The sequence below is a fragment of the Aquarana catesbeiana genome, linkage group LG02, assembly GCF_042186555.1.
Source record: "Aquarana catesbeiana isolate 2022-GZ linkage group LG02, ASM4218655v1, whole genome shotgun sequence".
Lineage (NCBI taxonomy): Eukaryota > Metazoa > Chordata > Amphibia > Anura > Ranidae > Aquarana > Aquarana catesbeiana.
The window spans coordinates 451,545,656-451,557,829 of record NC_133325.1 but is presented as its reverse complement, the minus strand read 5'-3'; the positions used below and the strand labels follow the sequence as shown (position 1 = coordinate 451,557,829).

Sequence of the window (12,174 nt, the reverse complement as noted above, 5' to 3'; positions counted from 1 at the left end):
TTACAGCTTCAGTGTCAACCACATGAAGTTTGCATCTGCATAATTTGAGCCAAGTTGGGCCAAAGTAAATCTTAAAACTAATCCCATTACAGGCGGTCCCCGGGTTACAGATATCAGACGTACAAACGACTCCTACTTACAGACAGAGAGAGGCAACAGGAAGTGAGAGGAAATCTACCCCTAGGAAAGGGGAATTCACTCCTGTAATGCCCTGTACACTCGATAGGATTTTCCGATGGAAAATGTGTGATGGGACCTTGTTATCAGAAATTCTGACCGTGTGTAGGCTCCATCACACATTTTCCATAGGAATTTCCGACACACAAAGTTTGAGAGCTGGCTATAAAATTTTCCGACAACAAAATCCGTTGTCGGAAATCCGATCGTGTGTACACAAATCCGACGCACAAAGTGCCACGCATGCTCGGAATCAAGCAGAAAGAGCAGCACTGGCTATTGAATTTCATTTTTCTCAGCTCGTCCTACGTGTTGTACGTCACCGCGTTCTAGACGTTCGGAATTTCCAACCAACTTTGTCTGACCGTGTGTTTTCAAGACAAGTTTGAGCCAACATCCGTCGGAAAAAATCCCATGGATTTTGTTGTCAGAATGTCCGATCAATGTCCGATCGTGTGTACAGGGCATAAGAGTTCTCATGGGGAAAAAGGTGTCTTCATTGAAGCTTTATCACCAATCTTTGTTTCCACAACAACCCAAAATTTTCAAAATCCAATTGTCACAGGGATTGCGTAAAGTGGTAATTGGCGTCACAACAGTTAGTGACAGACGTATCCATTTACTCTGAGGCAGTCCTATACATAAACCCACCTGGGCTTCACTTTCTTTTATACAATCTGATGCTGTAATGTTTGCTTCCTCACTTTTATACCCTATGGGTCAGATTTCTTTGCATTAGACATTTATAAGAATGTTTTTTAAATTATTTGAAATGCACGTTCGTGTATTCCTGATAGTACGGTGTACTATTTGTGACCTATTTGCATTGTTAACTCATGCTTCGGATATTTCACTTATTTGCATTTTTATCAAAGCATATCTCAAGAATAACTTTCCTTCCCTCGGATATGGTCTATCCTCTATTATCTGTATATGTGAAAAATGCATTAATAAACTCAGGTTAAACCTAAATGATGTATAGTAGCAGTAAATTCACACTGCTCTGCTTGTATAGTTGCAGTATGCATTGATTCACTTACATTGAGTAATAGAATATAACGCTGTATCTTTCTTGATAGGGTTGATCTTTTAATAAGATTTATAAAGGTATATGGTGTGAATGAAAGTTAAAGTAGAAAAACCTTCACCCTATTTTATTTCCTTTTTATACCTCACAGGAATATTCCCAGCAGCCCAAAGTTTCTGAAGGGGAGCTGAAAATCAGTGCCGTGTTTTCAGTCAGTGGCAGCCCCCTAGGTGAGTTTTTTCTTTTTCTTTATGTGCGAGAACGTTTCAAGAGATGTACTATATTTTTCTTATTCTATTACCCCCCCCCCAAAAAGCTAGTTCTTTATTAGAAGTTAAACCAGTTTTCCTGTGGTATACCGTACTGTGTTCAGCTTTCACTTTTTTTTTTTTTCCCTCTTTAAAGCTCCTCAGCTCTCAAGTGGAATACAGACTCCATTAAGTTCCCCAGGTTTGAATAAGTCTCTTCCTGCAGTTCCGGCTGTTCCTGCAGTTCCGGCTGTTCCGGCTGTTCCTGTAGTCCCTGCTGTTCCCGCAGTCCCCACAACCGCTGTCAGGGTTTCCTGTTCAGGCTGCAAAAAGATTCTTCAAAAAGGACAGACAGCATACCAACGTAAGGGGTCAACACAGCTTTTCTGTTCCACCCTTTGCCTTACTGGCTACAATGTACCCCCTGCCCGACCACCCTTGCCTGCTACTACCAGGAAGACATGTTCCAGCTGCTCAAAGTAAGTTGTATTTAAGTTTTTAAGGTACAGATAGGAGAAAAATAAAGTATTTTTAAACATTACAATCTGTTCCATGTTTCACATTTGTAGTGAAATTTAGATTGTGTACCAATCAGGATGGAATATTGTTTATACATATCTTCTATCTCGCAGTATAATTCATGTAGTTGCTAGAATCGTTTCGTAGCTTAAAAAAAAAAACACATTAGTATTCCGAGAAGCCATAAACAACTAGAAGAATCTAGGCTCAGATAGTAGAGGAAATGGGTGGCAGACTATTTTGGAGAAAGGGGGGATAATCGAGAGTGGGGGGAAAAAAAATGGTACAGGACACCAGCTTCCACCTTGGCTGATCCCCACCCCATTTAAAGGGGTTGTAAAGGTTCAGTTTTTAAAAAACAAACATGTCATACTTGCCCCCGCTGTGCAGTTGGTTATGCACAGAGTGGCCCCGATCCTCCTCTTCTGGGGTCTCTCCATGGTGCTTCTGGCTCCTCCTCCTCTCGAGTGTCCCGCCAGAAAAGCGCTCTCCGATGGGACGCCCGTGCCACCGGGCTTCCGTGTGGCTGCTGCGTCCGTAAACACAGACAGCAGGACTCGGCTCTGCCCCCCGGCGCTCGCGTCATTGGGTTTGATTGACAGCAGCGGGAGCCAATGGCTGCGCTCCTATCAGCCTATCCAATCAGGACATGAGACACCGGCTGGAGCTGGTGTGCTTGTTCACGTCGTGGGAATTAAGGGGCTCAGGTAAGTATAAGGGGGGTTTTTCACCTTAATGCATATTATGCAATAAGGTGAAAAACGACGAGGGTTTACAACCCTTTTAAGGCTTTAAAAATGAGTCTGGGCTCATATCTCAACAGCATAAGGTGTGTTCACACCAGCATTGATCATGTGTGAGCTATCGGCCCTGGACACGGACTGTCTGCGTGCCAGGCTGATCACTTGCATGTGATCGTCACCTGAACGATTACATGTAAGTGGCCACAGTTGGCTGTGAAAGCTGGCAGCCTCCCATTGCTTTCAGTGGGGCTGCCTCCTGTAGCTAATCGTAGGAACCTACCACTGGGGTACTCCCATCTAATCCGAGAATGGGTGCACCCTAATACTTTTGACACTGTATGGAATTCTGTGCATAAAAAGTTGTGATACTCTGTAACAAATAATATTTTCAAGGAACCTCCTGCTTGCTGGTATTCACTCGCTCGTTTGGGAATTGTTGCATTTAAATTTGGAAATTCATGGTTTTCATAAATTACAATTTATGTTAACGTTTACAAGCTACAACAAAGTGATCTGCTTTGGTTCTTGGAAAGGTGTTAATGACATATCCATCCATTGGGTAGTTTGCATTAAAAATAGTGCTTATCACCACTACACGTGCAGATACAGCCCTCTGCAGGGACAGATGGATGGCGGCGTCTGAATCCTCGTTCTGACAGGAGGCAGTTCCAGCGTGTCAATCTAGAGAAAGGCACTCGCTGTACCCGGCGGTGCGGGAATGCTGTGCATGCAGTGAGCACTGCATGCACAACATTCCCGCACGCCGGGTACAGCAAGTGCCTTCCTCTAGATTGACACGCTGGAACTGCCTCCTGTCGCAATGGGGATTTAGACGCCGCCATCCATCTGTCCCTGCAGAGGGCTGTATCTGTACGCTTATAAGACCTTGCTATTTAGGAGGTCCACCTTGTCCGGTAAGGGTCCATCCTTATTGTCCCTTGAAGTCACTGGTTGCTGGAATCCTTCTTCATACTCCTTTCTTCCCTCCTCACCTACATGGGCTGTGTTTAAATGAACTGTGGATATGCGACCTCCCTCCATGTGATTGGTGTATCTGCACTGAACTTTTTTAAATGGACTCATTTTACTTTTATCACTTCTTTCTGTCAATCACGTATTGGTTAATTTTAAAAATATTTTTTGTTTAGTAATTAATTTTTGTGCATGATCACTGTATGTATATTTATTTATACTTGCTTTTATAATTTATTTATAAGCACTTTTCTGAACATAGCATTATTGGTAATTTATATATTCACCATATATTGATTTAATGATATATTCAGTTATTTTATTCATATTTTATTCACTGGATTGCAAGCGAACTTAGTATATCCTTCTTAGTTTATTACACTGATATTTTTGGTTTTTTGTTGCAGCTGCAATTTTGGGGTGTCTTACAGCTCTCTAGCGCGGTTTCTTTTCTCTTTATATCACCGCTACACAATGAACAGATGTTCGCCTTACTCTGTACTTTTAAATCGTACAGTAATATTGTTTCTCCATCATTTATTGAAAGCGGAACTTCAGTCATTTTTTTCGTTTTTCCATCTATTAAAGTGGAGTTCCACCCAAAAATGGAACTTCCACTTTTTGGACCCCCCCCCCCCAGTGTCACATTTGGCACCTTTCAGGGGGGAGGAGGGAGCAGATACCTGTCTAATACAGGTATTTGCTCCCACTTCCTGGCATAGATCACCGTGGCGCTTGCAGTGATCTACGCCACTTCCGGCGCCTACACCTCCCTCCCCCGCTGTATTCTGGGAGACACAGAACACAGCAGGGACCAGAGAGGACGCGTGACTATAATCTCAAATCAGTTTACCATACTGAGCAGGTAGGTCCTCTTTCCCCAGTTCTGCTGGTTTGAGACTTCTCGTGTGGCTTTTCCATCCACGCATTCAGCAAGATTACAGGGTGGATGTGGCTACATTTATATGTACTGTATATGTTTACATGTTAGTTTGTCCTCACGATCTTGCCGGTGGCTGTGTGGTCAACCTTTTTTTATTTTTTCTTTGTGCTTCAAGGTCTTGTTCTGTGTCTTGAGTGAAGATTTTGCTCTCTCCTCATTTACGGGGACTGCCTTTGGAAATCCCACAGGTTACACATTATTTTGAATTGTGTCCCTCCAATTAATATTTTTGTGCTCATTGTAATTTTTTTCCTCCTATATTTATTAAGGGACTCAGCTTTTAGTTGGTCCGTTGCCCAAATGTTTGGTGTTTAAGAGGTTCTTCCTCATTTCACAACTGAGGTTGTATAGAGTTGATGGGGTTAAAATCACGAGACTGCCCCTCTGTTTTCTACATGTGGTTGGCAACATAACCATAGATTAAAGAGTATTTGGTGCTTTGTCCCTTAGTGTACTTTTGATAAAATAAGGTTTCCTTATTGTTTGTTGAGGTACCTAGGAATTATAGACGTTTTTAGAAGATTTGGGTTATGCTGCTGCTTTCAGAAGGTTGGGACGCTGGGAAACAAAAATGTTAAGTCATTCCCGTGTGTGACCCTGACCATAATGGCTCAGTTGTTTGCTAGTGTCCTAGAAGGTTGAACACCACCTTGGCTCTGATGAGGAATTTTTTTTTTTTTTTTTTATCCTATCCTTTTCTCTTCAAATTACCTTCCTGGACCTTCATCTTTTAGAGTTACCTGAGGCTCCTATTTCTGATTTGGATTCGGAGCCTATACATCCTACTCCTATCGAGACTGTATAAAAGTTTGTTCTATATGAATCGGGTATGCAATGTGGTGTTTCCAATCTCATTGATGTACACTCTGCCATCCATTTAAGTCTAGGGGATCAGCCTACTGTACCAGGCATGAAATGTTTTAGAGCTTGTGCTCTGGCAAAGACTTTCCCTATTCACTCCATGCTTGAAATCTTTTTCTGTGTTGAATGGATGCACCCTATACATTCTTGGCTTCATTTTGATAATGTGGAACAGCTTTTTCCTTTTCATAGGACCTTTTGCAGAATAATGGTCCCTACCTGTTGTGGATTCCTCTGTCATATCTCTTAACAGGTAGATAGTTGAGGATCTCACTAACTTCTATCAAGTTCTGACTGCTTTCTGCCATTGGCTAGCTAGGAGATTGCAGATCGGTTAATCTTTGATTTGTAGTTTGGTCGTATTCAAACCCCGCTGTTTGGGACTAGTCTGTAAGGTTTGCTTTGGACACTGGATCCTGCGTTAGGTGCTCACCTTGCCACAAAGTGCAATATGTAAAGTTGGCTGCAGGATGTTATGCAGATGCAGGGCTGTGGTCCAATTCATCAGTTCTCAGACCCTGAGGAAACACTTTGGGGGTATGCCCACTGTGACGGGCAAAGCCTGGACCCTTGGTAGGCCCAACATGTGGATGAAGTAAGAGAATTTCTCTTTCGTTCGTTGATGGACACAGATGCGCCTTATGCCGCGTACACATGAGTGGACTTTCCGGCATACTTGGTCTGGCGGACCAGAGTCCGCCGGACAATCCGACCGTGTGTAGGCTTCGGCGGACTTTTTCCCAAAAGCCCGCCGGACCTAGATTTGAAACATGTTTTAAATCTTTCCGTCGGACTCAGTTTTTGGCGGGGTGATGACCACGCCCCCTAAAACGTCACAGTCCCAGCATGCCCAGGGACTGTGACATCATAAGGGGGCGGGGTCTCCGCCTATATAAGTCACAACGGAGCGCTCAGAGAGCAGTCCAGCCGGAGAGAGCACCGTATCAACATCTGGAAAAGAGGTAAGAAGACAAGAAGTCCGGACCTCCGCTGGCAAAAGAGCGGCCTGAAGACAGCGGAGGAGCTGGCCGAAGAACTGGAACACCGGGAGAAGAGGACGGAGAGAGCAGAGAAGAACCAACCGGACACCGGGAGAAGAGGAACTGGAGGGACCCCCGAAGCCGGAGGAAGACCCCCCCCCCCCCCGGAGCTGTTTAATAAATTATTTTAAAAACCTGTGTAGTGTGTTTTATTATTGACACTGTTTCCTGAGGTGAATGGGCCCCCCTCCCCCAAAGCACCCACCCCCCATGTTGAGGGCATGCGGCCTGGTACGGTTCAGGAGGGGGGGGCGCTCACTCGTCCCCACCCCCTTTCCTAACCGGCCGGGCTGCGTGCTCGGATCGGGTCTGGTATGGATTTTAGGGGGGACCCCATGCCGTTTTTTCGGCGTAGGGGGTTCCCTTTATAACCCATACCAGACCTAAGGGCCTGGTATGACCTGCGACGGGGCTCGCAAGGTGTCAATCTCGCCGATAAAAGCGGCAAGATTGACTTCCTTTTCTAGTCCCGTCGTACCTGAGTCACGTTCAAAATGAACGGACTTGTTCATGTGTGGGCAAGTCCGTTCATTCTGAAAGTCCGCCGCAACTTCGGCGAAAGTCCGTTGGACAGACGGGGGCGGATCTAGCCCGCCGGAAAGTCTGGTCGTGTGTGGGCAAGTCCGTCCGTTTTAAAGTCCAGCGCACCTGGCGGACAAAGTCCGTCGGAAAGTGTGCCGGACCAAGTAAGCCAGAAAGTCCGATCGTGTGTACGCGGCATTAGTCTTGACCATTGGGTCCGCAGGAGTAGGACTAGGCTGAACAAAAAACACCTGGCTACGCCCATGGGCTGTCCTCAGTCAGTATATAATCTCCCTGTTCTAGGTATTCAGTTTAATTCTGTTTTAGTCAGGAGTAAGGACCTAGCTCCTTGCTGGGATCTTGTGGCCCTAGCAAACTTTTTTGTCTTTCTTCCATGCATTTTCTCCTGGAAGATCTGCAATCAACTGCCAGGTTGAGCGACAGGCTGGATAATCTAGATCCAGTGGTCTCCCCAGTCCAGCTAGCATGCGCGTGCAGACCACAACTACGTGCCAGGTCGGCCACGACATGGCCTCAATGGTTGAGGCTGCCCTGCGAGTTAAATGTCTCGCATGGTCGCATACGAACAGGCTCTGGTCCGAATACAGCCCCCCACTTAGGTGGCGAGGAGTTCTGTCTGGAGGGTCACCCACACCATGGATTGGCAAGTACAGGCCCCCCCTTTCCACCTTTGTGCCTTTTGGGATGGACGTGGGTACACTCCAGGGATGGTCAGACCTGCCTGCAGGATCCCTCCTCCCATCCTAAAGTCCCTTGGTTAAGCTGGGCTTCCCCCTCCCCTCACGGATTGATGGGAGTCCCAGGGCATGCAGTAGAGAACCCTGGGGGTCTCCCCCGCCATTCCCCTTCTGGGTGGTGTGTGTCCTCCCCTGGCGGTATGGGGGGATTCCAGTGTAGCGGGGACCTCTAGGTGCATGCCCTGCTGTGTGTGCAATGTGAGGTAGTGTGCAGAGAGTGCAGCGGTGCAGAGTGCACAGCAGTGTCCCCTAAAAATTTTCACCCTGCCTGGTGGAGTACAATACCTTTTTGGAAGGGGGTCCCCTTGCAGAGGATGCAGCGATGTTGAAGGCACAGAGAAGATCCTGGCTGCATGCTTCAGCATGTCAAACGGCCAGCAGTCATGTTTGGGAGGTCCGATGACATCACAGCAGCCATTTTCCCTTGCTTTGGCTAGTCTCCGGCCGGTGGCCATGTTTGTGTAGCCAATTACATCACGGCGGCCAATTTTCCTTAGTCTAGTGAGACGCTGGAGATGGCTGTAGTCTTGTGGAGATGCCAGGGCTCCTCCTCTTCCTGCCTGGGATGGATGAAATAGATGCTGACCATTGGTGTTTCCTGGGTTCGAATTACGACGCTCTTCTGGCTGGGAGGGGGTGAGTCTTTGGGAGTCCTTGTGTATCTCCCTCTCTGCTGATAGGTACCCTGGTCATTGGGGTGTCCATTGGTGGAGCCAAAGATTCCTTTTGTACTACAGGGTCTTCTTTCCTTAGGAGCCTCAGGGTCACATCTCACCCACTGATCCCCTCACGGGGGGGCAGGTCCCTCGGAACCCCAGCTTCCCATGGTTGCGCTGACGGCCGTCCTTGTGTTATTGGTATCCCGGGTGGAAGTAACGTGTGGGCAAAAACCCAGGAGGAAGCGTACCCCTCCTTCCCCTGCTCAGTCTGTCTCATCTAATTCTGAACTTGATGCCGCCGGGGACGCAGCCCGTCCAGGGGGGTTTAATATCTCGCCCCCTGACCCATCCGATAGTGAGGATGAGTCTTCCGTGGTCTCGGCAGCGAGTGAAAAAGCACTGGTGGACGCACTTGTTACTACGATGCAGGAGACTTTAAAGATGGAGGATGCAGCTGACAGGGCCACGGATGTGGCTGTGTCCTTTGAGATGCAAAAGTCACTTTGCACACTCAAGGTGTTTCCTTATCTGCCTTATTTTGATAGGTTTACCTATAAGGGGAACAACCAAAGTCACCCCAAACATTTCTCAGAACGCTACCCCTTTGAAGAATCACTTTTTAAAAAAGTGGAGTACCCCACCAGTGGTGGACCCTCCTGTTTCTAGGTTGAATAAAGCAACCATGATCCCAGTAGAGGAATCCCTGCTAACGTGGAGGCTGTGGCACACAGCATGTTTACCATGGCTGGTTCAGCATTACGACCCATCCTGGCCTTGGCCCTGGTGTTTCAGACCCTAACTGAATGGGCCAGTTTTTTTTGCGGCAGGGTCTAGGTAGCGTGCAGGTTTCCTGCTGCTTATGTTGATTTAGCGGACCAGTTGGTCCATGGGCTGCAGTATATTTGTGATGCTGTCCACGCTTTCTGTTACATGGTGGTGTTTAGACGTGTGCTGTGGCTTAAGAATTGGTTGGCGGACCAAGCCTCTAAGAGCTATCATTGATCTGCCCTTTCAAAGCAACCGCCTGTTTGGGGCTACCCTGAATGAAGACATTAAGGGTCTCAGAGGGGACCAGTACCTTCCTGCCTCAATCTAGGAAAGGGAGGGAGCCTCATCGCAGACGGAGACCTTCCTTCTTAGCCCATAAGAAATTCTTCCGGACTCCCAGGACTGCAGATAAAGGAAACCGATCTCGCAAGTCTTCCCCGGGAAGTTCCAAGCAATCTTGGTCTGCAAGCCTAGAGCATGCTGCTGTGGGATCCACTGACAAGATTCCTTCAGCATGAAGGTCTGCCCTCGCCCATTTCTGGGGTGGGAGGACATCTTCGCTGGTTTCCAGATTCATGGACTTCCTTCGTGAGCGTCAAGGGGGTCCAAGAATTGAACCTTTTGGGGGTACCAAAGAAGGGGGGACAGAATTCGTCCACTTCGGGGGGGGGGGCCTTGTGTTTCCTTATGCTGGTATAATTCCTGTAAAGGTTCTGATGATGTCTGAACTACCCAAGCCCCCCCCTCTAGCCCCATACAGGAAATTGGGTTACCTGGGTCTGACTCTGGAGTGAATGCTGACCAGGTTAGTTTTTCTTCTTAAATGTCGGCCCCTTCAGCAGCTTCAGTTCAACAGGAAGTAACTGAGGCTCGTGGCAATCTCGCGGGTTCCTCTGGTAGACGCAGTCATCCTAGTGCCACTGCGGAGCCAACACCTTCTGCGGTGCCTGCAAAGGCGAAAATCTTCCCGGTCAGTCTGGTGGCCGTAAACGTCATGTGGGAGCTACCTCTCAGAGAGGACCAGTTGTACCGAGGGCTGAGCTTCCATCCTGCTTTAGCTACTGGTTTTAATGGCCTAGCCATTGAAAGCCAGGTACTGAGAGTTATAGGTCTGTCAGGATCAGTGATCCCTACTATGGTGAAGGCGAGGAAGTTGACTAATAAGATATACCATCGTATGTGGAAAGCGTACATTTCTTGGTGTGAGTCGATTGGCGTTCATTCTCGATCCTTTTCTGTGGCTCGGATCTTAGCTTTTCTTCAACGAGCGTTGAGCAGAAGTTGGCCCTGAGTACCATCAAGGGCCAGGTGTCTGCCTTAGCAGTCTTCTTTCAGCGACCCCTAGCCACTCACTCTTTAGTTCTTATCTTCTTTCAAGGAGTCCGGCATGTGCCTCCTCCTGTACGGTCTATTTTGCCGCCATAGGATTTAAACTTAGTACTATCGGATCTCCAGAAACCTCCATTTGAGAATATTCTAAAATATTTGGGAGATTCCCTTACCTACGTTGTCCCAGGAGGTGGCATTCTTGGTGGCTATTACCTCGGCCCACAGGGTTTCGGAGTTGGCAGCATTATGCTGTCGCAGTCCCTATTTAGTACTCTATAGGGATAAAGTGGTTCTTTGTCCCTGTCTGTCATTTCTGTCCAAGGTTGTCTCTCACTTCCATTTGAATGAAGACATTGTGTTGCCATCCTTGTGTCCCAAGCCAGCTCATCCCAAGGAATTTGCTTTGCATACATTGGATGGTGGTTCGTGCGATTGGGGTGTATCTGGCAGTCACTGAGTCCTTCCGTAGGTCAGGCTCACTTTTTTGGTTACACTGGGACCAAGGAAAGGGCTGGCCGCTTCCTTGGCTACCATCTCCAGATGGATCAGACAAGACTGTGACTCAGGCCTATTCTATTAAGGGTCGGGTTCCTCCTTTGCCTGTCATGGCACATTCTACTCGGGCGCTTAGCACTTCTTGGGCCTTCTGTCATCAAGCGTCAGTATCACAGGTTTGCAAGGCAGCCACCTGGTCGTCCGTGCATACCTTCACCAAATTCTGTAAAGTAGATATTTTGGCATCTGCGGATGCTTCTTTGGGCTGCAGGGTTTTGCAGGCTGCTGTTTATTTTTTCAGATTGGGCTCCTTTGTCCTGCTTAGGGCTCTTGTGGTTAGCCTTGGGTTATTTTGCCCACCCCTCATTTTTCTTTGTCACTGCTTTTGGGCGTCCCAGTGGTCAAGATTAAGGAGGTGCTGTGTCCACCCACCCCTCTATGGAGTTTTTGACACTTCTATTACTGCTTGCTACTAAACTGAATACCTGGAGCAGTGAAGGGGTTATATACTGACTGAGGACAGCCCATGGGCATAGCCAGGTGTTTTTTTTTGTTCTGTCTAGTCCTACTCCTGCGGAGGCAATATAAACCAATGGTCAAGATTAAGGAGGCGCTGAGAAATGGGTTTTAGGGTGAGTACAAAAATCCCATTTTCCCTGTATGTATAAATCGGCCTGGCTTTTATGAACTATTCACAGTTCATTATGGAGTTTTATAGGCAGAGGCATTGTGTGTTGTTTATGTATTGTAACCCATGCCATGTTTTTAACATTCCCCTAAACATGCAAATTTAAAATTGTCAGTTTTTCTTTCCTACTATCTAGACTTAGTCTCATGTGACACTTTCTTCTTTTTTCCACCAAGAACACACCGTACGTAAACTGCTTTACTCCTGCTGCCAGCTTTTATGGAGGGAGAACCACAGGAACACAGTCGGTGCCTGGGTTGTAGCAGCTGCTATTATTTCCAGACACATAAAAGCCTATCATTCTGACATCCATTTTAAGCGTACCCTACTGGCATCCCTTCACCTAGCAATGGCAGATCACAGGTGCAAGGGAGTCGAACAGAAGAGCAGAATAGCATGCGTTCCGTGGATGGCCTACAATAAAC

At 47.1% G+C, this 12,174-nt stretch overlaps 1 protein-coding gene across 1 annotated transcript in view; it reads left to right on the top strand.

The window, feature by feature from the left end:
• Positions 1-12,174, top strand: part of ZMYM4 (zinc finger MYM-type containing 4) — a gene marked incomplete in the record, with an annotated part of 194,477 nt that overhangs the window by 76,617 nt on the left and 105,686 nt on the right. The window contains 2 exon segments of the mRNA XM_073615589.1: positions 1,356-1,434; positions 1,610-1,931. Of these exon segments, the coding sequence (XP_073471690.1) occupies positions 1,356-1,434; positions 1,610-1,931 (401 nt within the window).